General features: G+C 64.7%; 2 protein-coding genes across 4 annotated transcripts; one reads left to right on the top strand and one right to left on the bottom strand.

The window, feature by feature from the left end:
• Positions 1-209: 209 nt before the first annotated feature.
• CAMK1 (calcium/calmodulin dependent protein kinase I) lies at positions 210-19648 on the top strand. Of its 3 annotated transcripts, none has more exons than XM_084634180.1 (12): positions 210-353; positions 2909-3101; positions 9022-9153; positions 10442-10516; positions 12679-12817; positions 14714-14840; positions 15170-15245; positions 15507-15619; positions 15768-15846; positions 16102-16189; positions 18594-18720; positions 18877-19648. In XM_084634180.1, the coding sequence occupies exons 2-12, from the start codon at positions 3013-3015 to the stop codon at positions 18939-18941; spliced, it is 1110 nt and encodes a 369-aa protein (XP_084490306.1). In that variant the 5' UTR covers positions 210-353; positions 2909-3012; the 3' UTR covers positions 18942-19648. The 3 variants fall into 3 exon arrangements, with proteins under 3 accessions (XP_084490306.1, XP_084490305.1, XP_084490307.1); XM_084634179.1 differs by having other exon boundaries at positions 18576-18720; XM_084634181.1 differs by lacking the exon at positions 10442-10516 and having other exon boundaries at positions 18576-18720.
• On the bottom strand, positions 19605-26242 carry OGG1 (8-oxoguanine DNA glycosylase; the record flags this gene model as incomplete). Its single annotated transcript, XM_084634178.1, has 7 exons — positions 19605-20635; positions 20789-20838; positions 20984-21131; positions 21897-22075; positions 22282-22461; positions 25452-25777; positions 26145-26242. 7 exons carry the CDS (start codon positions 26240-26242, stop codon positions 20348-20350), a joined length of 1269 nt encoding a protein of 422 aa, XP_084490304.1. The 3' UTR covers positions 19605-20347.
• Between the last annotated feature and the right edge of the window lie 232 nt (positions 26243-26474).

The raw sequence follows: 26474 nt of genomic DNA, 5'->3' as shown, positions 1-26474 counted from the left end.
CTGGAGGGGGGGGTAGGAGGGACCCCTGTGGCCGCTCTGGAGGAGGGGGAGGGCTCTCACGGAGCAGGAGTGGGGGGGATTCCGCGGGGGGGGGTCTGGAGAAGGGGGCGCCGCACCCCCCGGTCTCAGGTTCTCGGTGGGTCCGGCTGGGGGAGGAGGCGGGATCGGGCCCCCCCCGCCTGTGAATGGAGCCGCCCTGCCCCTCCCCCAGCTAATTTTAGTTTAATCCCGTCGCCAGGCAGATCCCGGCCTCGGATTGGCCGCCCCGCAGCGAGCCCCGCCTCGCTGTGACGTCACGGGGCTGGGCGCTGCGGCCGCTCTCGGGCTCGGCTCGGGGGAGAGCGGGGCGCGCGGTAAGGGCCGTGCGGGGCCGTGCGCGGGGGGTGCGGGGTGCAGGGGTGTGTGTGTGTGTGCGTGCGCGCGCGCGTGCACACACTGTGTGCGCGTGCAGGTTCTGTGGGGGTGGGGTGCAGGGGGGGGTGCTCACAGGGGTCTCCGTGCGTGTGTGCTCACAGGCCTGTGTGTGCAGTGGTCTGTGTGCATGCGCTCAAGGATCCCTCTGTGTGTGCGCAGGTACATGCATGCCTGCGTGTGCAGGGATGTGTGTGCATGTGTATATTTGTGTGTGTGTGCGTGTGCAGGGATCCTTGTGTGCGTGTGCAGGGATCCCTGTGTGCGTGTGCAGGGATGTGTGTGCATGTGTATATTTGTGTGTGTGTGCGTGTGCAGGGATCCCTGTGTGCGTGTGCAGGGATCCCTGTGTGCGTGTGTATATTTGTGTGTGCGTGTGCAGGGATCCTTGTGTGCGTGTGCAGGGATGTGTGTGCGTGTGTATATTTGTGTGTGTGAGCGTGTGCAGGGATCCCTGTGTGCGTGTGCAGGGATCCCTGTGTGCGTGTGCAGGGATGTGTGAGTGTGCGTGTGCAGGGATGTGTGAGTGTGCGTGTGCAGGGATCCCTGTGTGCGTGTGCAGGGATGTGTGAGTGTGCGTGTGCAGGGATCCCTGTGTGCGTGTGCAGGGATGTGTGTGCGTGTGCAGGGATGTGTGTGCGTGTGTATATTTGTGTGTGTGAGCGTGTGCAGGGATCCCTGTGTGCGTGTGCAGGGATGTGTGTGCGTGTGTATATTTGTGTGTGTGTGCGTGTGCAGGGATCCCTGTGTGCGTGTGCAGGGATCCCTGTTTGCGTGTGTATATTTGTGTGTGAGTGTGTGCAGGGATCTGTGTGTGCGTGCTTGCGTGGCTGGAGAGCTCTGTGTTTGTGCACGTGATCTGTGTACGTGTGTGCTTGCACACCCATGGGTATCCGTGTTTTCGTGTGCGTGTACGGGGGGACTGCGCACGCCCCACTCTCCGGGGGCATGCTACCTGTCTGGGTGTGCCCTCTGCCTGCTGGTGCCCTGACTGTGCCCCTGGGCACCTTCCCGCTGGCCAGGCATGTTGTGCGATGCAGGGCCTGGCCGCCACTGGCAGGCGTGGGCGTCTGGCAGGTTCTGTGGGGTGTGAGCTAAGGGGCAGGGATGGCTGGACTGGGCCCCAGGGCATGGGAAGGGGCGGGAGGGCCTTGTTGGCTTGGCTGCTGGGGGGATCTTTGCCAGAAGCTGGGAATGGGCGAGGGGAGGGATCCCTTGCGGATTCCCTGATCTGTACAAGCCCTTCTGGGCCACCGTCGGCAGACAGGACACTGGGCTGGATGCACCCTTGGTGTGACCCAGTTTGGCCGTTCTCATGTTCGTATGATTTGCACCTTTGCTCTGGGGCACTCCCTGGAGTGGCTGCTGTTGTCATGCCGACTGTGAGGGAATTGATTTAAAAAAGCCAAGTTTGATTTTTGGGTGGAAGGGGCTGGGAGCAGGGCTGGGGCCAGGGGCAGAACTGGCCTGGCTGAAGAGGCTGGGGGCAGAGCCCTGGCGACCCAGGGGGGTGGTAGGGTGAAGAGCCCCGTGCCCTGGCATCGCCCTGGGGCCCAGCCCATGTGGCTGCTGGCCGTGGCCCTGATCTCTGCTGAGGCAGACTCCTACCCCCCTCCCCCCGGTGAGAGTGGCAATAGGTCTGGGCGCGTACCACACCGGGGGTGACCAGGACTCCTGGGGGTTCCCAAGGGGCTGAGCCCGTGGGCCCGGCCCTCCCAACCCCTTCCCCAACTCGGCCCGTGGGCCCGGCCCTCCCGGCCCCTTCCCCAGCTCGGCCCGTGGGCCCGGCCCGGCCCTCCCGGCCCCTTCCCCAGCTCGGCCCGTGGGCCCGGCCCGGCCCTCCCGGCCCCTTCCCCAGCTCGGCCCGTGGGCCCGGCCCGGCCCTCCCGGCCCCTTCCCCAGCTCGGCCCGTGGGCCCGGCCCGGCCCTCCCGGCCCCTTCCCCAGCTCGGCCCGTGGGCCCGGCCCGGCCCGGCCCTCCCGGCCCCTTCCCCAGCTCGGCCCGTGGGCTCGGCCCTCCCGGCCCCTTCCCCAGCTCGGCCCGTGGGCCCGGCCCTCCCGGCCCCTTCCCCAGCTCGGCCCGTGGGCCCGGCCCTCCCGGCCCCTTCCCCAGCTCGGCCCGTGGGCCCGGCCCTCCCGGCCCCTTCCCCAGCTCGGCCCGTGGGCCCGGCCCTCCCGGCCCCTTCCCCAGCTCGGCCCGTGGGCCCGGCCCGGCCCTCCCGGCCCCTTCCCCAGCTCGGCCCGTGGGCCCGGCCCGGCCCTCCCGGCCCCTTCCCCAGCTCGGCCCGTGGGCCCGGCCCGGCCCTCCCGGCCCCTTCCCCAGCTCGGCCCGTGGGCCCGGCCCGGCCCTCCCGGCCCCTTCCCCAGCTCGGCCCGTGGGCCCGGCCCGGCCGATCCAGTCGTTGACCCCTCAGCTCTGCTGGTTCAGCTCGAGCTCCTATCCGGGCAGGCAGAGGCTCTTCTGCTCTGATGCCACCCCTGCTTGCTGCCCCGCACAGGCCCTGAGCGTGGTGCCGTCACGCTGCTGCTCTGCGCCAGGCCTGCTGGGGCGCGCTGCCCGCTGCCCCTCAGGGAAGGTGGCTGACAGCCCGGCCCGGGAAGGATGATGCCTCTGGGTGAGGATGGGCCGAGCTGGAAGAAGAGAGCCCAGGACATCCGGGAGATCTACGAGTTCCGGGAGACCCTGGGCACGTGAGTCAGACCAGCTGCTGCCCAGCCCGGTGCTCGGATCCGTCTCTGCGCTTACCGTGTCGCCCTGCCCGCCCCGGCCTTGCGGCCTGTCTGCCCTGGGGAGGGCTTGTAACCCCAGTCCTTCCAACAGGGGGCGCTGTGGGGGGGTGGGGGCAGGATACTGGCTGTGGGGGGAGCTCCCAGCAGGGGGCGCTGTGGGGGCAGGACAGGGCGCTGGCTATGGGGGGAGCTCCCAGCAGGGGGTGCTGTGGGGGGGCGGAGCAGGGCGCTGGCTCTGGGGGGAGCTCCCAGCAGGGGGTGCTGTGGGGGGGTGGGGGCAGGGCACTGGCTCTGGGGGGAGCTCCCAGCAGGGGGTGCTGTGGGGGGGGCAGGGCAGGATGCTGGCTGTGGGGGGAGCTCCCAGCCTGTCCCAGCCTCAGCCTGTCCCTGTGGGGGGCAGGGGTGTCCCCGGGAGCTCTGGAGCCATTGCTTTCTCCCCAGATGGTGGCCCCGTGCCGCTCCCCCATGGGCTCCAGTGGGGCTGGTGCTGGGCGGGGCCGGGGGTGGGGGAGAGGAACACACACAGGACGGAAACCTGCTGCCTCAAATATTAGCCCAAGGCTCAGCACTGATGCCGGGAATGGCTGGGTCAATATTGACAGAGCCCTTCAGTGTGCTGGTGGGGTGAAGCGGGGCTGGGGCTGGCCAGGCATCCAGCTGGGCAAGACCCCCCTCCTGGGTGGGGAACCAGCCATGTGCCCACCTGGAGTGGTGCTGCGCTCCCTGGCTTGGTACGGCACAGGTGGGTTTGGGGCTCAGCCATGGGGTTAGCAGGGTGGTGCCCTCTGAGGCTGGCTAAAGCTCTAACGCTGGATTAATGTGTGAATTACAGGCAGGATTAGGGCAAATGCCTGGTCCATGCCTACCGGGCTTCTGTATCTGGGCACTGGCCTGACTCGGGCTGTGCCCCTGCTCAGGAGTGGGGCCATGAGCCCAGCTCCCTAGGACCCGAGACCAGGCCTGACTCCCCCACCCCTCACGCCCAGACCCTAAACACATCCTCCCTAGGGGCACGTCCATTCCATGTCACCCTTCGGGGACTCTCTCACATACCTGCTTTATTCCTGGGGAGATCCATGCCAAGCCTGCATGAAACCCCTCTGCTGAGAGCCCTCCAGTCGCTCCGTCCTGCCAGGGCCCTCAGCCCACCTGTCCTCCAGCACCGCCTCCTGGTGCCCACGCTCCCTGCCCCTGCAGCTCTGGGTCTTTGACCTGCTCTCCTCCAGTGGGCCCCAACGCTCAGCCAACCTCTAAACTCTCTTTCTTTCCCTGTGGCACCTTAGAGACTAACCAATTTATTTGAGCATGAGCTTTCGTGAGCTACAGCTCACTTCATCAGATGCATATGAAGTGAGCTGTAGCTCACGAAAGCTCATGCTCAAATAAATTGGTTAGTCTCTAAGGTGCCACAAGTCCTCCTTTTCTTTTTGCGAATACAGACTAACACGGCTGTTACTCTGAAACCTTTCTTTCCCTGGCTCTGCTCCCTGCCGGCCGCCTGGGAGAGCTGGTCTCTTTCAGCCTCACTAGGCCTTTTAGCAGATCCTTTGCATGACCAGGACTGAGCCATTCCATGTTCACAGCATCTTTGTCCTGGAGACGCTCCTGGAGACGCCCCATGGCCCCTGTCAACAACTGCCGGAGGCCAGGCCCTGGGCTGGAGTTCTCCAGAGAGTTCATGGAACAGCCTTCATAAGCTGTACCCAGATCCCCCAAAGCCTCCCCCCAACAAATGGAGCAGAGCCCCCAGTACCCCAGGGACGCCCCCCCCAATGGGGGTTACCTCCAACTAAGACAGGCCCAGTGATCACACCAGTGGGCAGTGTCTGCACGTCTGCTCCAGGTTGATCGGGGGTGGGGGAGGGTATGGGGCAGAATTCATGGGCCCCAGGACTTGTGATTGCCTGCGGCAGCCGTGAACAAGGTGAGCCCTGCAGGCAGGCTTTTAGCCCCGCAGCTCCCCACCACCCCCAGGCTGGTCCCCAGCTCCTCCCCAGCTGCCCTGCCCCTTCACCTTCACCAGCTGCCACTCTAAGCTGGGCAGGCTTTCCCTAGGCAGCTGCTTCGCTCTTGGCTTGGCCTTCCTGTCTGGACTCCAGGACTGTGGGTCTGGTGCCGTCACCCAGCAGGGCCTCTGCACAGACCGAGTTCTGCCCAGTGGCGCTCAGCACTGATGGAGCGTCCCGCTGAGGGAAGCCAGCAAGCCCGTCTGTGGGCCGCTGGGGCCAGCCTTAGCGGTTTGCCTCTGAGTCCTCTCGGTTCACCCCACAACTTCTGTACCCAAAACACAGCAAAAGGAATGTCCCGTAATATCCTGCCATGAGGGTCCCACAAACGGCCCACAACGGCTCAGGCTGCCAGCAGAACGAGGGGCTCCCAGAACCTTTCCCCCCCCGGGCTTGCTACCAGCTGGGGGGCATTGCGTAGGGGCGGGTGGTGCCGTCTCCCCCACTCAAACGACTGGCACTCCTGTGGGGGGCTCTCAGAGGCACAAGCTGGGCACAGGTGGCCGGGGGGTGCAGTCAGTTGCATGTAGGTCCTACTCCCCCTCTGTCCAGAGCCAGCTCCCTGGGCGGCTCTCCCCGCCGGCGCCGGCCCCAGCCGGTGTACCCCTCGGAGCCCACAGCTCGGTGCTCAGGGCTTGCCTTGCAGCTGCTCCTCTGGCTCCTGGCTCTGGTGAGCACCCGCTTGGCCCTCCTGGCTGCAAGGCGTAGGGCTGCTCCCTGTGGGCTGGGCAAGGGCTTGGGGCTTCCTGCAGGGGGGCTCCCACCAAAACCCCATCTGCTGTGCTGCCCCAGAGTCTCAGCTCCACCCCTGCCCATGGCAGTGCCCCTCCCACACAGAGAGCAGGAGTCACAGCGACCCCCCCCCGAAAGCCCCCCTCCCTGCTGCCTTTAGCTGGGCAGGAAGCTCCTCACCAGGCCCCTGCTGAGTGCACTGGGCCTTGGGCCCTCGGTGCCATGGCATCTGGTCCCTGCGCTGGCTGAGCTCGCTCCCCAACTCCGCCTGCCCCACCTGTCCAGCTCTGCCCTGAGCTACTGCGGGGGGGGGGGGGGGCTGTCTGCTGGGGGTGTGCCCTGGGGGTGTGCCCTGGGGGGGGCTGTCTGCTGGGGGTGTGCCCTGGGGGGGGGGCTGTGAGCCGCTGGCTCCCCGGGCTCTACCCCATGCACCATGAGCTGGATCTGCACTTCCAAGGCCCTTGGCAGTGGATCCCCACCTGACCCCCACTCTCTCTCTGGCTGCTGAGCTGACTCCTGCCTCTGAGCGGCCCCCAGGCCAGCCTCCCTCGTCCACTTGTGAGGTTTTCAAACCAGCCCCTTTGTTCTTTCTCCCCTGCTGCCCCTCCCGCAAACATCTCCAAAGCCATCTCATTGTCCACTTGCGCAGCCCTCCTTCAAGCGCTGCTTCACTGGGGTGCCCCGAAACCCGTGGCCAGGTCTCGGTTGCTGGTGCTGAGCTCGCCGCCCATCACGCTGACTAGTGAGGAGGGGGCAGCCCCCCGTCTGCGCTGGGGGAATGATGCTTTCTGCACTGGCAGGGTCCTGGGGCTGGTCTCTCCCCTCTGTATAATCCCCAACTCCCCTCGCACAGGGCTGTTTGCAGGCCTCTGGGGAGCCAGGAGCTGGATGAACGTACACAGTGACTTCTTCCCTGGGCTGGGGTGGGGCAGTGCAGGGAACCCAGGGGCCTGGGGTTTCCATGCAGCGGTGGGAGTAGGCAAAGCAGGGATCCTAGGGGCTGGGGTTTGCACAGGGGGGTCCATGGGCGGGGATCCTAGGGGCTGGGTTTGAAAGATGGGGCAGTGTGGGGCTCCCAGGGGACTGGGGTTACAGATGTCACAGTATTAGATAAACCATGTTTCACTTCCTGTCCTCTCCGGAAACCTGGGCCCTGGTGTCTCTGCCTTTTCCTGTTTACAGCCCAAGCGAGCAAGTCAAAAGAGAGCTGGCCATGGGTCAGCAGCAGGCAGGCTGGAGCTGGCTGGCTGGGGCACTAGGGCCAGCCTGCTCAGCAGTGCTCGAGCAGAGGTGCTGGCTACCAGTCCCTTTCCAAAAAGAAAAGGAGTACTTGTTGCATCTTAGAGACTAACCAATTTATTTGCGCATAAGCTTTCGTGAGCTACAGCTCACTTCATCGGATGCATACTGTGGAAAATACAGAAGATGTTCTTATACATACAAACCATGAAAAAATGGGTGTTTACCACTGCAAAAGGCTTTTCTCCCCCCACCCCACTCTCTTGCTGGTAATAGCTTATCTAAAGTGACCACTCTCCTTACGTTGTAATACATTCTGTATTTTCCACTGAATGCATCCGATGAAGTGAGCTGTAGCTCCGAAAGCTTATGTGCAAATAAATGGGTTAGTCTCTAAGATGCCACGAGTACTCCTTTTCTTTTTGCGAATACAGACTAACACGGTTGCTACTCTGAAACCTGTCCCTTTCCAAGTCATCCTAAGCTCCAGCCTCTCCAGATGGATGGTGCGTGAGTGCCAGACCTGGCGGGGCAGAGCCTGGAATTCCTGCTAAATCCCCCCATCTGAGCACCGGAGCAGCTCTGTGAGACCACCAGTCCTGCGCCGTCCTGGGTGCCAGCCCATCATCTGGGCCTCCGGGTGCCGTCTTCTCCTCCCCCATTGGCCCAGCTGCCTGGCTTTGTGCGCCGGAGTGCCCTGTTCCTGGCTAGGAGGAGCAGGGGTCGGAGCCTCTGCAGGGCCCAGTGGGGTCTGGGGTGCGACTGCCTGGTACTGGCTTGGGTGGGGCAAGCCTGGTGCAGCTGGTTTCCATGCGCTCCCTGGCCGGGCCTTTCCCAGCTGCCATGGGCGGCTCCAATCCGTCCTTATCTCGGGCCTGGCCCCTGGGCTGGATCAGGATGTTCCTGTGCAAACAGCTGCCCAGCCAAGCCGTGTGGCATCAGTTTGGGCAGCCCATCTGGGCACAGGCACCTGCTACTGCTGCTTCTGAACCTGGCAGGGGAGCTCGCTGCTGGGCCCGTGACGGGGGGCGGGCTGGGGCTCAGGGCAAGCCATGAGACCGCCACCCAAAGGGAGCATGGGGACTGGTTTTCCAGGGACTGGTTATCCAGGGACCCCTGCCTGGTGCCGAGGTGCAGCTGGCTCTGGGGGGGTGTGTGGGGACTGGTTATCCAGGGACTCCTGGCCTGGGGCTGGCTCAGGGCACTAGCACTGGGTGTGGCCTGCCTGGGGAGAGCGGTGGGGCTTTCGCAGTCAGAGTGGAAGGGGATGAATGATCAGGGCTGGCTCCTTGCAGGCAGCCTGTGGGGGGGTGGGGCAGAGTGGGGGGCAAGGACGCAGTGCTGCCTGGCCCACTGTGGCTTGCTTGCGTCCTGCTAGCCAGTCGCCATGGAGCCCAGCTAGGCCCCTTCCCGCGCTGGCCGGGCCGGCCTGGGCTCCCAGCACGCCCCAGCCCAGCACAGCAGCAGGGGAGGAGGCTCAGAGCTTGGCATCTCCGAGGGTGGGCACGGGGCTGGGCTCCTACCCCCGCTGTTTCTGGGGGAGCCGCCGGCCAGGGCCCAGGGCTCGTTCTGCTCCCGGATGGGCCCTCGGCAACAGCCCCGTGTCCTGACCCCGCCGCAGAGGGCGGGGGAAGCCCAAAGCCCTGTGCAGGTCCAGGCCTGGGTGTGACCCCCGGCACTCCGGCCGTGCGTCTCGGCCTCTCCCTCCCCCCGGGCCTCCTTTTCTTCTCGAACTAGCTGGGGTTTCCGGCTGTCACCATGCCAACAGCAGCCAGCTGTGCTGCTCACGCCTGGGCTCCCCCCGGCCCCCCCCGTCCTGAGCGCCCTCTGGCGGCTTAGCCCTGCCCTGGGAGAGCCAGGCATGGCTGCGGGGCTGGTCCCAGCTCACCCCCCTCTCTCCCCAGGGGAGCCTTCTCCGAGGTGGTGCTGGCCGAGGAGAAGACGAGCCGGAAGCTGGTGGCCATTAAGTGCATTGCGAAGAAGGCCCTGGAGGGGAAGGAGACCAGCCTGGAGAACGAGATTGCCGTCCTGCACAAGTAGGTGCTGCCGGCCTGGGCAGCATGGCTGCCGGGCTCTGCATGTGCCATGGACGCAGGGCTGGCCTGGCTGACCCCCGTCCTCGGAGCGTGCACCTTCGTGAGAGTGACCATCCCTCCTGCACGCTGGCTCCGTTCCGCCTGTGGCCGGGCAGCCCCGGGTCTGCACCAGCACGGCCGCCTGCCCAGCGCCTTGTGCCACGAGGGGCCAGAGAATCTCCTCTGGTGGGTCGCTCACAGAGCCCTGCCACTCCCCTCCGGGCAGCCACATCCAGGCATCTGGGCCGCTTATCAGAGTCTTTCTCAAAATAACCCCAGGCTGGAGCCTCGTGATGTCCCTGCCGCGCCTGACCTGGCCGTGTCCTGGGACTCGTGGGTGAGCGGCCCGCCTGGCCAAAACCCGGCTGCGACACCCCTGGTCCTGCCTGCTGCTGGGCTGGGGAGTGCAGCGGGGGGACCCTCTGGCAGCAGGTTAGCATGGGGCCTGGTCTGCCAAAGAAACTCCTCTGCAAGCTGGCGCTGCCGGGCCCAGGGCCTGCAGGAGGAGTGGGGAGTGCCAGCTGCCTGGTGCTGCGTGGGCTGGGCCGCCCCTGCTAGGCACGGCAGCCTGCAGAGCTGCGTTCGCTTGGGCACGGCTGCCCATGGCCCCTCTGGGCCCCAGGAGCTGGGGCAGGACAGTCCTGACCATGTGGCCTCCTGCCCCCGCGCCCTGGCGCCAGAGGCCGGGCTGGGGAGCCTTGTACCCCAGGGCATTCCTGCGGGGCAGGCGACTGCCTCAGGGTGGTGGGGTGCAGAGCGAGACTGAGCAGAGAGCAAAGGTGACCCCTGCGCCACACCTCTGGTCCGTGGGAGGAGACCTGTGGTGCCCAGGAATGGCCCCCTGGCTGCTCTGTGCCCCAGGATGCTGTGCCCCCAGCTCTAGGGACACCTGCCCACTCCTGGCTGGGCTGCAGGACCCAGGGCCAGGCTGAGCCATCTGCCTGGCCTGGCCTGTGACCGCTGAAGCCTCTGTCCATGGAGGAGCAAACAGCACCCTGTGCAGGGCCTGGTGCCTACGAGGGCCGGCCACTTCATCGCTTCACCTGCGGCCCCCATCTCCCCTGCGGTCCCCCTGTCTCCATCTGCCCCATTTCCAACTTCCCCGTGGCCCCCCCATCTGCCCCGTGGCCCCCCCCGTCCCCACGTCCTACCCATCTGCAGCCCCCTGTCTCATCTGCACCCCCCCCTGTCTTCAGCCCCCTATCTCCAGCCCCCCATGTCATAAGCCGTTTCCCCATCTTTCTCTCAGGATCAAGCACCCCAACATTGTGGCTTTGGATGACATTTACGAGAGTGGGGGTCACCTCTACCTCATCATGCAGCTGTGAGTGGGGGAATGGGGCTCCCTGCCTGGCAGAGGGGGGAGGGGACACGCTTGTGTTGGTGCTGGAGGCAGCTGGGGCGGGGGCTAGTCCCTGACAGACACAAAGAATCATAGAATCTCAGGGTGGGAAGGGACCTCAGGAGGTATCTAGTCCATCCCCCTGCCCAGAGCAGGGCCAATCCCCAACTAAATCATCCCAGCCAGGGCTTTGTCAAGCCTGACCTTAAAAACCTCTAAGGAAGGAGATTCCACCACCTCCCTAGGTAACGCATTCCAGTGTTTCACCACCCTCCTAGTGAAAAAGTTTTTCCTAATATCCAACCTAAACCTCCCCCACTGCAACTTGAGACCATTACTCCTTGTCCTGTCCTCTTCCACCACTGAGAATAGTCTAGAACCATCCTCTCTGGAACAGCCTCTCAGGTAGTTGAAAGCAGCTATCAAATCCCCCCTCATTCTTCTCTTCTGCAGACTAAACAATCCCAGTTCCCTCAGCCTCTCCTCATAACTCATGTGTTCCAGACCCCTAATCATTTTTGCTGCCCTTCGCTGGACTCTCTCCAATTTTTCCACATCCTTCTTGTAGTGTGGGGCCCAAAACTGGACACAGTACTCCAGATGAGGCCTCACCAGTGTCGAATAGAGGGGAACGATCACATCCCTCGATCTGCTCGCTATGCCCCTACTTATACATCCCAAAATGCCATTGGCCTTCTTGGCTACAAGGGCACACTGCTGACTCATATCCAGCTTCTCGTCCACTGTCACCCGTAGGTCCTTTTCTGCAGAACTGCTGCCTAGCCATTCGGCCCCTAGTCTGTAGCGGTGCATGGGATTCTTCCATCCTAAGTGCAGGACTCTGCGCTTGTCCTTGTTGAACCTCATCACATTTCCTTTGGCCCAGTCCTCTAATTTGTCTAGGTCCCTCTGTATCCTATCCCTACCCTCCAGCGTATCTACCTCTCCTCCCAGTTTAGTGTCATCTGCAAACTTGCTGAGGGTGCAATCCATGCTATCCTCCAGATCATTAATGAAGATATTGAACAAAACCGGCCCGAGGACCGACCCCTGGGGCACTCCGCTTGATACTGGCTGCCAACTAGACATGGAGCCATTGATCACTAACCGTTGAGCCCAACTATCTAGCCAGCTTTCTGTCCACCTTATAGTCCATTCATCCATCCCATACTTCTTTAACTTGCTGGCAAGAATACTGTGGGAGACTGTGTCAAAAGCTTTGCTAAAGTCGAGGTATATCACGTCCACTGCTTTCCCTTCATCCACAGAACCAGTAATCTCATCATAGAAGGCGATTAGATTAGTCAGGCATGACCTTCCCTTGGTGAATCCATGCTGACTGTTCCTGATCACTTTCCTCTCGTGTAAGGGCTTCAGAATTGATTCCTTGAGGACCTGCTCCATGATTTTTCCAAGGACTGAGGTGAGGCTGACTGGCCTGTAGTTCCCTGGATCCTCCTTCTTCCCTTTTTTAAAGATGGGCACTACATTAGCTTTTTTCCAGTCATCTGGGACTTCCCCCGATCGCCATGAGTTTTCAAAGATAATGGCCAATGGCTCTGCAATCATATTCGCCAACTCCTTTAGCACTCTCGGATGCAATGCATCCGGCCCCACGGACTTGTGCTCGTCCAGCTTTTCTAAATAGTCCCGAACCACTTCTTTCTCCACAAAGGGCTGGTCACCTCCTCCCCATGCTGTGCTGCCCAGCGCAGTAGTCTGGGAGCTGACCTTGTTCGTGAAGACAGAGGCAAAAAAAGCATTGAGTACATTAGCTTTTCCACATCCTCTGTCACTAGGTTGCCTCCCTCATTCAGTAAGGGGCCCACACTTTCCTTGACTTTCTTCTTGTTGCTAACATACCTGAAGAAACCCTTCTTGTTACTTTTAACATCTCTTGCTAGCTGCAACTCCAGGTGCGATTTGGCCTTCCTGATTTCATTCCTGCATGCCCGAGCAATATTTTTATACTCCTCCCTGGTCATTTCTCCAGGCTTCCACTTCTTGTAAGCTTCTGTTTTGTGTTTAAGATCAGCAAGGATTTCACTGGCACGTCCCACCATTGGTGGGCAGGGGGTTAGTCCCTGACACATGCACGTCTCACGGAGTGGGGGCTAACCCGGAGCTCTCCCCTCCACCTGCAGGGTCTCGGGTGGGGAGCTCTTTGATCGGATTGTGGAGAAGGGTTTCTACACGGAGCGAGACGCCAGCCAGCTGATCCGGCAGATCCTGGACGCTGTGAGGTACCTGCACGACATGGGCATTGTGCACCGGGACCTGAAGGTGAGCCAGCATCTGGGGAGGGGCCCTGCCCGTGTGGCACCGCTAAACACGGCGGTTGAATCACCGAAGCGTCACTGGCAAGTGCCTGCACCAGGTCTGCCAAGGCGTCACTGAAGGCCTGTCCCCTGGAGCCTGTTCTGGGGCAGGCTGAAACTCAGGCCAGGGTTGCCTGAGAGCTCTGATCTGATTGCCATCCATGCCCGGCACCAGCTCTGCCTTTCTCCACCGGGGTGGGCACAGAGGAGTCTCCCCAGTCTCTGTGCGGGTTGAGTGAGGCTCTTTCTGACCATGCCTCGTGTTCCAGCTGTGTGTGCCGTGCTACTGCACGGTCCCTGGGGGTGGCTGCTGGATTTGCCTCATGCTGCTTGGCCCCTAGCTGTGTCCGGGGAGTCACCTGGGCTCTGCTGTGTCCTGCAGGGAGGTGTCTGTGGGTGCCCTGGCTCTGCTGGCAGCTGAGTTACTTACTTCCCAGTGGCTGGGTTGTTGGCCCCATGCTCGCTTGGAAGCTCGGGTCCGGAGCGGTGTTTGCTGCTGTGGTCGAGGGCGGCCCAAAGACCTGCGGAGAGGAGCTGGCTGGCGGGCCAGGAGCCCCTGGGACCTGGGATCTGCTGGCAGTCGCTGGGCGGCTGGTTTCGGAGGTTGTGTCTCTGCTGCCCGGTAGAACAGGGCAGGGGCCGCTGCGGAAGAGTTTTATGGCAGTTGCCTGTAGCCATTTCCATACAGCACAAGGGTGCGTGGAGCTGCCTTCACAGGGATCCTGGGCCCTTCTCTTCAATCTGGACTTTCTGAAATACCCTGGCTTGCGTTTGTCCCGGGGTGCCCTGCAGGGCATGTTGGTTTCTCTGCAGATGCCAGAGGTGCCAGTCATGGGCAAGCAGCAGCTGATTCGTCTCCCAGGGGGTGGGCAGGGCTCAGAGCTCACGAGGCTGGTTTGGGCTCCAGGTGGTGCAGGGAGCTACGCTGATCAGGAAGGTGGCCCAGTGCTCCGGCGTGTAACTTTGCCAGGCTGCACCTAGCCCAGGACCCTTCCCGGCCCAGCCGCTACCGAGAATGAGCTGAGAGGAGCAGATGCTGTTTGCCTAGGGTTGGAAATGCCTCACGCAGCTCTAGCAGTCCCATGCCTGGGTGCTGGGATGGGAAGTTACGCAGCCTCGTGCTCCGGGGCCAAGGGGGCTCTGCCCGGTCTCTGGAGCCTGGCCCAAGTGTGCTGTGTTCTGAGCCGCAGAAGAGTTTTGGTCTCGTGTGTCTGTGAGATGGAGTGTCTGTGAATTCTCCAAAGCTCCTATTTGCACTGAGTGCTCCAGCCCCTCAGACGCCCTCCCTGTGCCTGGACAGCACCTGCCTCTTCCCCGGCCCCAGCGCGCCCGAGTGCCAGGCCCCTGCCATATTCCTCCCGCAGCCTGGGCACGGCACTGCTGGCCAGGGGACTCAGCACCCCCTGCTGGAGCCCGGGCAGGCTGATTCGACTGCCAAGGTGGGAGGCAGGGGGAGGGGAAGAGACTGGGGGGCTAGGAGCAGGGTTAATGGGGGTCAGAAGGCTGGTAGGGATGGGAACAAATGGGGCAGGCTGGGATAGTGGCAGGGGACCAGGGCAGGAGGTGAGGCCATGGGGCAGGGCTGGGGTGTGGGGGCAGCTGGGATCATGGCAGGTCAGGCAGTGATGCCATGGGGCAGGGGCAGGGCGTGGGGGTGGCTAGGATTGTGGCACGGCTGGGGTGTGGGGGTGGCTGGGATTGTGGCAGGGGCAGGAGGAGAAGCCATGGGGCAGGGCCAGGATGTGGGGGCAGGCAGGAAATGCGGTGTGGGGCACACAGGATGCCCTGTCGCGTGGGGGGCCGTATGTGGCTGGGGAGCTGGAGCCAGCCAGGGCCTGGCTGACCCACTGGCTCGGTGCAGCCCGAGAATCTGCTCTATTACAGCCCGGACCCGGACTCCAAGATCATGATCAGCGACTTCGGGCTGTCAAAGATTGAGGGCTCTGGCAGCGTCATGTCCACGGCCTGTGGGACCCCCGGCTATGTGGGTGAGTGATGCCGGGTATGGGGGACGGGAGGGTGCCCCACCCCACCCAACCTTGGCTTTCCTGGGAGGGGGCTTCTGTGCCAGGTTAGGGTTTCCTGTCGGGGGAGGGGCGGAGTTCTGCCCTGCGTTTGGGGTTTCCTGTCGGGGGGGGTTCTGCCCCGTATTGGGGTTCCCTGTCGGAGGCCAGGGGGAGGGGGGTTCTGCCCCATGTTGGGGTTTCCTGGCAGGGGGTTCTGCCCCCTCTGGGATTCCCTGTCGGGGGGTATTGTGTAATTAACTCTCTCGAAGGAGACTAAGCCCCATCCTCACAGCTGTCCCCCTCTCCCCCAGCCCCGGAGGTGCTGGCCCAGAAGCCCTACAGCAAGGCTGTGGATTGCTGGTCCATTGGTGTCATCGCCTACATCCTGTAGGTACTGCGGGGCTGTGGGGGGGGGCGGTGTGGGTGGCGCAGGGATCTGGGGGGAATCCCCCTGAACTGGGTGGGTACATTACCTGGATCCCTCCTGTGATTCCCCCCCAGGCTGTGCAGTTACCCCCGAGCTGTGATTTCTCCCCCCCCCATTGTGCGGGTCTCCCCCCATCTCTCACTTTCCCCTGAGCAGTGATCTCATCCCCCCCAGACTGTGCAGTTCCCCCCCCCCAGCAGTGATCTCTCTCTCCCCCCCAGGCTGTGTGGTTACCCCCCCTTCTATGACGAGAATGATGCGAAACTCTTTGAGCAGATCTTGCGGGCTGAGTACGAATTCGACTCGCCCTACTGGGACGACATCTCCGAGTCAGGTGCGCGGGGCTTGGGTTCTGCTTCCCCCATGGGCTGCAGTGAGTGTGGGCAGGGGCCAGTGGTGACATGGGGCGGGAGGTGCAGAAGAGGCAGGATGGGCAGGGCCCGGCAGGTGCCATGATGGGTGTTTGTTCTCTTTGGTTCTAGCCAAAGATTTCATCCAGCACTTAATGGAGAAGGATCCCAGCAAGCGCTTCACATGTGAGCAGGCCCTGCGGCACCCCTGGTAAGAGGCCCATCCCTTGTCCCCCCCAGGGATCCCCTTTGACAAACTACCCCACCCAATGGTGTCCCTGGCGTAGGACAGGGACTGTCCCTCCTCAGCCAGCTGCTCCAGGGGCTCGGTCACTGCTGGGTTGCTCTGCCCCAGCCTTCATGGGCCTGCCCTTTAAGCAGTGTGTGTGTGTGAGCGGGAGGGGGTAGCTGCCGGGATCCTGCCACCCTGGGCACCAACTCCCACCCCACCTCTTGCCCATCTCAGGATCGCCGGGGACACTGCGCTGGACAAGAACATCCACCAGTCTGTCAGTGAACAGATCAAAAAGAACTTCGCCAAGAGCAAGTGGAAAGTGAGTGCCTTTTCCCCCCCCCCACCCAGCAACCCACAGCTACGCCATCACCATCCCCACCCGCACCCTGGCCACTCCCAACTCCAGCCCTGGCCTCTCCCAGCAGGGGGCGCTGTGGGGAGTGGGGCAGCAGTACTGGCTGGCAGGGAGCTCCTGGCTCCGCCAGTCCTGGGCTCTCCCGGCAGGGGGCGCCGTAGGGGGCGGGACGGGACGCTGGCTGTGGGGGGAGCTTGGGGCTCTCCCGGCAGGGGGCGCCGTGGGGGGCGGGGCACTGGCTGTGGGGGGAGCTCTGGGCTCTCCCGGCAGGGGGCGCCGTGGGGGGCGGGGCGGGGCGGGGCACTGGCTGTGGGGGGAGCTCGGGGCTCTCCCGGCAGGGGGCGCCGTGGGGGGCGGGGCGGGGCGCTGGCTGTGGGGGGAGCTCGGGGCTCTCCCGGCAGGGGGCACCGTGGGGGGCCGGGTGCTGGCTGTGGGGGGAGGTTGGGGCTCTCCCGGCAGGGGGGCGGGGCGGGGCGCTGGCTGTGGGGGGAGCTCGGGGCTCTCCCAGCAAGGGGCGCCGTGGGGGGCAGGACAGGACGCTGGCTGTGGGGGGAGCTTGGGGCTCTCCCGGCAGGGGGGCGGGGCGCTGGCTGTGGGGGGAGCTCGGGGCTCTCCCAGCAAGGGGCACCGTGGGGGGGGCAGGGCGCTGGCTGTGGGGGGAGCTCGGGGCTCTCCCGGCAGGGGGCGCCGTGGGGGGCGGGGCGGGGCGCTGGCTGTGGGGGGAGCTCGGGGCTCTCCCGGCAGGGGGCACCGTGGGGGGCCGGGTGCTGGCTGTGGGGGGAGCTCGGGGCTCTCCCGGCAGGGGGCGCCGTGGGGGGCGGGGCGGGGCGCTGGCTGTGGGGGGAGCTCGGGGCTCTCCCGGCAGGGGGCGCCGTGGGGGGCAGGGCGGGGCGCTGGCTGTGGGGGGAGCTCGGGGCTCTCCCGGCAGGGCGGGGCGCTGGCTGTGGGGGGAGCTCGGGGCTCTCCCGGCAGGGGGCGCCGTGGGGGGCAGGACGGGACGCTGGCTGTGGGGGGAGGTTGGGGCTCTCCCGTCAGGGGGGCGGGGCGGGGCGCTGGCTGTGGGGGGAGCTCGGGGCTCTCCCAGCAAGGGGCGCCGTGGGGGGCAGGACAGGACGCTGGCTGTGGGGGGAGCTTGGGGCTCTCCCGGCAGGGGGGCGGGGCGGGGCGCTGGCTGTGGGGGGAGCTCGGGGCTCTCCCAGCAAGGGGCGCCGTGGGGGGGGGCAGGGCGCTGGCTGTGGGGGGAGCTCGGGGCTCTCCCGGCAGGGGGCGCCGTGGGGGGCGGGGCGGGGCGCTGGCTGTGGGGGGAGCTCGGGGCTCTCCCAGCAGGGGGCACCGTGGGGGGCCGGGCGCTGGCTGTGGGGGGAGCTCGGGGCTTTCCCGGCAGGGGGCGCCGTGGGGGGCAGGACGGGATGCTGGCTGTGGGGGGAGCTTGGGGCTCTCCCGGCATGGGGGCGGGGCGGGGCGCTGGCTGTGGGGGGAGCTCGGGGCTCTCCCAGCAAGGGGCGCCGTGGGGGGGGGGCAGGGCGCTGGCTGTGGGGGGAGCTCGGGGCTCTCCCAGCAAGGGGCGCCGTGGGGGGGGGGGCAGGGCGCTGGCTGTGGGGGGAGCTCGGGGCTCTCCCGCCAGGGGGCGCCATGGGGGGGCGGGACGGGACGCTGGCTGTGGGGGGAGCTCGGGGCTCTCCCGGCAGGGGGCGCCATGGGGGGGCGGGACGGGACGCTGGCTGTGGGGGGAGCTTGGGGCTCTCCTGGCAGGGGGCGCCAGCTGTCTCATGTACAGGGCCCTACCAAATTCATTCTGTGTTTGGGTCAATTTCAGTCATAGGATTTTAAAAATTGTCGATTTCCGCTATTTAAATCTGGAAGGTCAGAGTGCTGTGATTGTCGGGGTCTTGACCCAAAAGGGAGTCGTGGAGGGGCGGGGGATTTCTGGGGTAGAGCTACCCCTATGTCCGCGCTGCTGGGGAGCGAGGGCTGCTGGCCGGGAGCCCTGCGCTGAGGGCGGCAGTGCTGAAGGGGGGGAGGGCACGGACCGGCATCGCCCCCTCACTACGCCCCTGCTGCCGACAGAGCCGGGCCCTCCCTCAACAGCCGCGGCTCTCTGAAGGCAGAGCAGAATTAAGGGTGGCTCTACCACAACCCCCTAAAATAACCTTGTGATGCCCCCCCACCTCCCTTTTGGGTCTCCCCCATGAAATCTGTACCGTAGAGGGTAAAAGGACACAAAAGACCCGATTTCACAGTCCGCGACGTGTTTTTCATGGCCATGAATTTAGTAGGGCCCTGCTCATGTGCGTTTGCTGCTCTGGGGCTGGCGTGGGAGCCAGTCCCCATTAGCGGCACCCCTTCACAGCCCCCTGTCCTGGTGCAGCAAGCATTCAATGCCACCGCCGTGGTGAGACACATGAGGAAGCTGCAGCTTGGAACCAGCCAGGAAGGACCCGGGCAGACCACTCCACCCAGCCCCTGCGACCTGCTGGAGGCTGCCGCCAGCAACGGTGAGTCTCCAGGCCGGGGAACATTGAACTGGGGGGGTCCTGTTGGCTAGGGCTACATCCCCTGTCCAGGCCCTCCCTGCCCATATTCCCTATGCCAGGCTGAGCCGAGCCCCCAGGCAGGAATGCGGCGTCTGATTGCCTCTTCTCTCCCGGCAGGGTCAGACTCCAGGGGCTGCGACAGGTCGCTGGGGCCCAGCTCTCACGGCCCACCCCAGGACTGACAGCACCCAGCATGGCCCTGCCCCGTGGGGCCCTGGCAGGCTGGGCTCCGAACTTGGGGATGACCTGCCCGGGGTGGGTGGTGGCGCTGGCATCTCATTGCTGCAGCTGCCATGATCCAAGCCGGGTGAGTGGACGCAGGCTGCAGCCCTGGCAGGGCACCACAGAGAGATGTCCCGGGCCAGAGCCTCCGCGGGAGACGGCAACCGCAGCTCGCGCTTGAGGCACGGATGCCCCTGCTGCAGGGTCCAGGCTAGGAGCCTACCATCTCCCCTGGGGCAGAGCCAGGGCCCAGCCTCCCTGGGGGCCGCACCTGGGCCAGGCACACTGACCCCCTAACGTGCTGGGTCTTGCATGTACTTGCTCACGCCCCTGCAGCCCCCTTCCCTCCCTCTCCGCTGTAGGGAGCTGGTAGAGCTGGGGCTCGCACTCTGGCTGGACCCCCAACAAGGGGCCCTGAGCAGGCTACTTGCCTAGCTCTGCTGAGGGGGTGGGGAGGGGAGGGCTTGGTGCAGCCAAGCTGCAGGGTGAGTGGGTGAGGCTGGGGCTGGCCTTTGCTGTGGAACAAGGGGCCTGGTTCACCTAGCTGCAGCCGCCATTCCTGCCCCCGACACCTGTGTCCCCAGCCCCTTCCCGCATGTTCAAGCAGAATTTCCACACAAGGCTGTTTCTACATTGACGCTTGTATTAAAGGAAAGCAGTGAATGCAGCCCGGCAGCTTTGCTCACTGGGGCCCTGGCTCCGTGGAGGGGAGACGCGAGGGGGGCAGAGTCCCCCTCCATCCACTCGCACCATGGCTGGGCCAAGGCAAGGCTGTGCTGGGTCAATGCCCGAAGCCCCCCAGCCTGTGACACCAGTCAGGGGGGACCCGAGGGGAGAGGGTGAATCCATGTCACCTGCTGAGTGCACTGGGGAACGCTTGGCAGACCCAGCAGGGTAAATGCCCCCTCCCCCCATGCTAGGGGTTGCTCGCAGCACCCGGGTCCCACGCTGCAGGCTGGCAGATTGCAGCCCCCAGTACCAGTCCCGGCAGCTCTGGGCAGCCCCCCCGGCTGCAGCCGGTCTAGAGCCTGGGCACCGGGGTTAGGGCCCAGCCTTGGCTTGTGCTGGCTCGCATGGGCTCTTCCCCCCGCTCCAGGAGCCTCCGCCTGGCTTGTGCCTTGGGGCGCTGGGCTGAGCCAGGACTGGCCCTTTGCCCTGGTGGGTGCCATACCCACGGCGCTGAGTTCGCACTGAGCCCCCACCCCAGTTTCCCCTCCAACCGCTTTGGATGCTGATAATCGGCGTTACAGACCCTGTCCACACAGCCAGGCCGCCCCCCGGGTTTGTCATTGCCCCCTTCCCCCAGGGCCGGTGGCACCAGCAGCAGGGGCAGCCCTCCCCAGCAAAGCTGCAGCCGGAGCTCCCCCTACAGCACCCCCTGTGGGGAGGGGCTGGTGCGGCACTTTTCCCCACGGGGCCGCTTCCGGCTGGCCCCACGGTGGAATTTGCCAGTCAGGACACAAGTGGCTGGAGCTGCTTCTGTGTACAGAGTCCCTGTGGCCGCAGGCGAAGTCGAGTCCTGCCCCCCTGCGTCCAGGGCAGGGGTGGGTCTGCAACAGGACAGAGAAGCCGCTGTTGGGGACGGGCCCCCCCTTGCCCCGACGCTTGTGCCAGGGTTCTGCCGGAACATCTTTAAATCGGCACAGAAGAGAACCTGTGAGACAGGGAGAGATGGGGAGTTTGGGGGTGGGGAGGACACGCTTAGCCGTGGGAAGGGGGATCTGGCCTTGTGGGCTGCCCCGCTCCGCAGGCCAGTCCCATGTCTGTGGGGGGGCCCCTCTGGGGACATGCCCTGGGCACTACTCACCGCCTGCGCCCAGCCTGCATGGGATCCCCAGAGCCTCCGGAAAAAGTCTCCTGAGGAGAGAAAGCTCCAGTGAGGGGGGGCGGGGGAGCAGCCTCTGGGGCCACGCGGCCTCCCTGCCAATCTGCGCCCTGGGACCCGTCTCCTTGCTGAGCTGCTCCCCAGGGAGGGGGCCAGCGCGACCCCCCCGGCACTCACCAAGCTCACTGTGCACGCGCATCGTCACACTCCGGGCGCCTGAGCCCAGCTCCAGGCCGTAGTCCCGCCGGGCGATCTGCCACACGTGGGTGTCCACGGGCACGGCCTCCGTCTTGTCTAGCGCCATCAGGCACACGCAGTCCGCCACCTGCCTCCGGGGGGGCGGGGGGGGGGAGAAGGGTAAGGCCCTGCCTCCAGCCCTCAGCTCCCCCCCGCCTTCTGTCCGCCCCCCGCCTCCAGCTCCCCCCAGCCATCAGCTCCCCCTGCCTCCCATCCACCCCCCGCCTCCAGCCATCAGCTCCCTCCGCCTCCCCCCACCTCCTGTTCACCCCCAGCTCCCCCAGCCATTAGCTCCCCCTGTCCGCCCCCCACCTCCAGCCATCAGCTCTCTCCACCCCGTTCCCAGCCATGAACTCCGTCCGCCCCCCAGCCATCAGCTCCTCCCACCCCATCCACCCCCCACCTCCAGCCATCAGCTCCTTCTGCCCCCCATCTCCAGCCATCAGCTCCCTCCACCCCCTGTCATCAGCTCCCTCCACCGCCTGCCTGCCCCCCACCCCCCATCAGCTCCCTCCATCCCCAGCCATCAGCTTCTCCACCCCCATCTGCCCCCCTCCCCCAGCCATCAGCTCCTTCTGCTCCCTGCACCCCCTATCTGTCCCCCACCTCCATCCATCAGCTCCCTCCCGTCCCCACCTGCCCCCCATCAGCTCCCTCGGCCCCCCACCTGCCCCCCTGCCATCAGCGCCCCCCTCCCCCAGCCATCAGCACCCCACAGATTGAACTGCTCCTGCCATACACGTCCCCTGTGGCCCCCCCAGCTCTCAGCATGCTGCAGGATGGGGCCCTGTTCCCCGGCCCAGCGCCTGGCGGCTGAGGTGAAAGGAGCCTCCCCTGGGGCCCCAGCACTCACCTTGGCCCCCACGCCGGGCAGGGCGCAGAGCAGCCTCCTGGCTTCCGGGTAGGGGGTGCTGCGCAGCTGGTGCAACCCCTCGGCCCCAAACTGCCTCAGCACAGCCTGGGCGCTCTGGCTCACAAACTTTGCCCGGTAGCCAAAGCCCAGAGCCCGGAGCCGGCGCTCAGCGTCAACCCCTGCACCAGAACAGCAGGTCAGCCACAGGGTGGGTGCTGGGCTGGCAGCCGGGGGTGGGAGGGGGGTGGAGGGGCACAGGGCTGCTGGCTGGGGGGGAACAGGAAGGGGCGGGCAGGGGGCTGCCGGCCAGCTGGCTGGGGGGGCAGGAGGGGGTGGGGCTGCCGGCCGGCAGGTTGGGGGGCCGGAGGGGGCCGGACACACTCACCGGCCAGGGCCTGCAGCGAGGGGAAGGCGTGGTACGGCTCCGCGTCCAGCTGGCAGAGACGGCGCCCGAAGGCCCGGCAGAGGCGCTCGATCATGCCCGTGATGCGCGCCAGGTGGTTGTTGGTGGTGCAGAGGAAGGAGAAGAGGCACTCGACGGGGTCCTGGCGCAGCACGCGGACGCCTGCAGGCCAGAGGGCAGCCTCAGACAGGGAAGGTGCTGCCTGGCCTCCACATGGCAGCCCCACGCAAAGCCCTCATAGTCACCACCCCTCCCTGCGGCCAGCGCCAAACACCCAGCAGGACTCAGGTGCCCGCAGCCTGTGACTACACCAGCCTGGGCAGGCCCCAGCCCAGCTCCTCTCCCCAGCCACAGGCACCAGGCAGGAGCCAAGATTCACCCGAGCCACAGGACCAGCACTCCGCGGGGCATAGGGCACAGCCAGGGCTCCACACGGCCCCAGACCGGCCACCACGCATCTCCTCCCTCCGCCTCTGGCCTTTACAAGGACCGGCTGAGCCGAGAGATGCGACTGTATGCCACGCCAGAACCTCCTGCCCGTGTGTCCCACCCCGCTGAGCACCCAACCCTGCACAGGCCCCTGGAGCAGCACCGCCCCGCTGCCCCACTCTTTGCCCCTCCGAGAGCTCCCCCCTTGCAATGGGCCCAAGCAGCAGGGCGGCTGGTACACCACTCCGGTAGCACATGGTGACGCGCCTCTGTCAGCAGGAACGCTACACTGACCTGGGCGGGCTGACAATGTCCCCCCTGCAGAGCACACGCCAACAGAGCTGCTTGTCCCTACTGCTCCAAGCCGAGGGACAGGAGACAGAGGCAGGGACTTGCCCAGTTCTCAGCCCTGCGGCAAGCAGGCTCCTGCCAGGCTCACACGGATCTGGGGGAAATGCATGAGCTGGTTTATCTGTGCGACATGCGGTGCCCATTTGTTTCCCCCCGCCTATTCTGAGAACCTTGAGTGAGCCAAGGCAGCCAGACACCCAGGGCAATCGGCACTGGGGTAGGGGAGGCACACAGCTGCCCAAAGCAATGCTAACTCACTGTGACATGCCCCAAGGGAGAGGAAAGAAGGTGGTGGGAGGACCACACTGGGGAGCTGGTGCTTTCGAACAGCTGAGGCCCCACAACTGAGGAAGACTATGAGTGAAATAGATCAGAAGGAAAAATGTTGACTGAAAAAATGTAACAAATTGGGAGTTCTTTAAGAAGAGTTTATCAGGGGGCCAAAATGCCATGATTCTACAGCTAAGAAAGGGCAGCTGTGGCTAGAAGGGCTTCGCGGTTCAGTGGGGAAGTCAAGGCAGCAACTAGAAATAAAAAAACAATAAACAAATGAGAAACATGGGGAAAGACGGCAATTTCTATAATGTAAAGTTATGAAATGTAGAAAATAAATAAGGGAAGCTAAAGAAACCAGGGAAAAATCCATGGCTGGCAATAATAAGGAGTTTTTAAGTATATTATGAATAAAAGAAAGAAAACCAATAGTATAAGCCCTTGCTAGACAGAGATGGTAAAACTGGTAATGATGCAGAAAAGGCAGAAGTGTTCAGTAAATATAACTGTTCTGTGTTTGGAAAGAAGCATATCACGTCACATGAGGATGATGAAGTACTTTCCAGTCCATTAGTAACTTAAGAAGGATGTTAAACAACATCTATTAGGGACAAACTTGTTTAAATCAGTAAGTCTAGAAAATTGGCACTTAAGAGTCGTAAAAGAGCTGACTGAGATCTCTGGGCTACTGATGTTACTTTTAAATAAATCTTGGACGAGCTGGGAAATTCCAGAAGACAAGACGAGTGCTACGGTCAGGCCAATATTCAAAAAGGGCAAGCGGGATATCCTGCTAACTAGAGGCCAATCTGCCTGACATCAACCCCGGGCAAAATAATGGAAAAGCTGATACAGGATTCAGCTAACAAGCAATTAAAGGGTGGGAATATTATCAATGCCAGCCCCACGGTGTTTGGGACACACGGCACATGTCATTCTTTCAGGAGCTTCCACGTTTGACTGATAAACGTAACTGTCGTAACTTTTGTAAGGTGTTTGCCGTAGCTTTGTCTGTTTCAAACATTTGCCCTGTACCATCTCAATAAGATACATATCAAGTGGGGTAAGCCCTGGCTAACTGCCAGCACTCCCAGAGCAAATGTCCATGGGGGCCACCATCGAATGGGGGCGTTTCTAGTGGGGTTCCACAGGAATCAGTGAGAGCCAGATGCAGTTCAGCATGTTCATCGCTCCTCTGGCAGGAAATCGGCAATCCCTGCTGACCACAGATGGAGGGAGGGGTAAATCTGCTGAGACAAGCAGGCGCGCGGCCAGCTGGGCCCATTCACACAAAACATGCTTTACCTCAGCCAACTGGCAAGTTGGACATTGAGGGCCAAGGAGCACAGGCCCCCACAGACAGGGAACAGTGTCCTGGGAAGCAGGGAGACTGGAAAGGATCAGGACCTATGGGATTGGCAAGAAAGGCCCCCAGGAGCTTAGGCCTGGTCTTACTACCTGGGAAACTGACCCAGAGCCCACCAGGTACACCACCAGCGACGTGCTCCTGGGCGCCCCTTAGACAGAGCCCCTGGGCTGGGGTGGCTCAGCAGAGTGTGACATGGGAGAAGCAGGTGGTGAGGAAGTGTGCCAAGCCCCTGCTGGAGGGGCGGCACCCAGACACCGCCCTAGGAGAAGCCCACTCAGCCCTGAGCAGAGCAGAGCAGCTGGGAAGAGCCACGAACCAGTCAGGAGCCGGCAAGCATACGGCGAGGGCCCCGGCTGGGGCGAGGCCCAGCAGGGCTACCACACACAGACCAGGCAGCAGAGGAGAGGAGCCGCCCTTGGCCATGGCATCGCTCAGGGCTCGGCGAGCGGGAGCCGTGCTGACCAAGCAGCCCCGGCCCAGGTGCAGCTTGGTCAACGGAAGAAGGCTCCTGCCCTTAGCTCAAGGTAGCCAGTGTCTGCCCTTCGGGGTCAGGGCGCTGGAGCTCGGCCAGGCCAGGCCCCCAGCGAAAAGCCCTGCTGGCCGGACGTGCAGAGCACTGGCCAGACGGAAGTCCCAGCGAGACATCGCGCCCTCCCAGCCAGCCTGCCAGGCGAGACACGACACGTGCGCGTTCCCCCAGCTCAGCCCTTGGCTCTGGCCCCCAATATACCTGGGAAATTGGCAGCCACTTTCCGGAAGTGCGGGTCCATTGCGCCCCAGGCCTCGTACAGCCCGGCCAGGCCTACGTCCAGCTGGAAGTAGTCACGGAGGATCTGCTGGGCATCACAGCCGCCCGGAGCCGCCCTGGCAGGGGCCTCAGGCTGCCAGCTCCCCGGGTCGCTTCCCCTGGGCAGCAGCTCCTGCCCCGTGGCCTCTGCGCGGCTGCCCTCCTCCTCCTGGTGAACCATGTACCAGAGCCGCTCTTCCGTCTGCCTGAGCGTCCACACGCGGCCCGCCAGGACCCCGGTCCAGTGCCCGGCGCTGCTCTCCCTCCAGCTGACACACACCCGCCGGTCAGGGCCGGGGCGGCTGCGGCAGCTCTAGGCCAGGGCCCCCCCCCCGCCCCAGCCTTCCCCTACTCCCCCAGGCCCCCCCCAGGGCCCCCCCCGCCCCAGCCTTCCCCTACTCCCCCAGGCCCCCCCAGGGCCCCCCCCGCCCCAGCCTTCCCCCACTCCCCCAGGGCCCCCCCCGCCCCAGCCTTCCCCCACTCCCCCAGCCTTCCCCCAGGCCCCCCCCAGACTCCCCCCGCTCCGGGACCCCGCCCCAGCGGCCCCCTACTCCCCCAGGCCCCCCCCCCCCAGGGCCCCAGCCTTCCCCCCCGCCCCAGCGGCCCCCTGCCCCCCACGCCCCCGCCCCAGCTGACCGGAAGGCCTGGCCACAGCGCAGCACCAGCTCCAGCCGCAGCTCCGAGCGCCGGCAGGGCAGGTGGCCCCACAGCGCCGGGCCCCCGCCGCGCCCCATGCCGCCCGCCCCGCGCCCCGCCCCCGCCCCCGCCCCGCCGGCGCTCTAGGCTGCCGCCGGCAACTCTATGGCGAGCCGAGGCCACCGAGCCCCGCCCCGCGGCGCATGCGGCCCAGGCCCCGCCCCAGGGACGTGCCCTACCTAAGCCCCGCCCCTTGGCACTGCCCAGGCCCCGCCCCAGGGACGTGCCCTACCTAAGCCCCGCCCCTTGGCACTGCCCAGGCCCCGCCCC

Source organism: Lepidochelys olivacea (assembly GCF_965140295.1).
Source record: "Lepidochelys olivacea isolate rLepOli2 genome assembly, chromosome: 7".
NCBI lineage: Eukaryota > Metazoa > Chordata > Testudines > Cheloniidae > Lepidochelys > Lepidochelys olivacea.
This window is presented reverse-complemented; position numbering and strand designations above follow the sequence as displayed.

What these genes read in the sequence shown, in the direction of transcription:
- CAMK1 (XM_084634179.1), top strand. Translation starts at nt 3,013, where the DNA reads ATGATGCCTCTGGGTGAGGATGGGCCGAGCTGGAAGAAGAGAGCCCAG. An exon ending in TTCCGGGAGACCCTGGGCAC is followed by an intron (nt 3,102 to 9,021) that starts GTGAGTCAGACC and finishes CTCTCTCCCCAG; the next exon opens with GGGAGCCTTCTCCGAGGTGG. An exon ending in GAGATTGCCGTCCTGCACAA is followed by an intron (nt 9,154 to 10,441) that starts GTAGGTGCTGCC and finishes TCTTTCTCTCAG; the next exon opens with GATCAAGCACCCCAACATTG.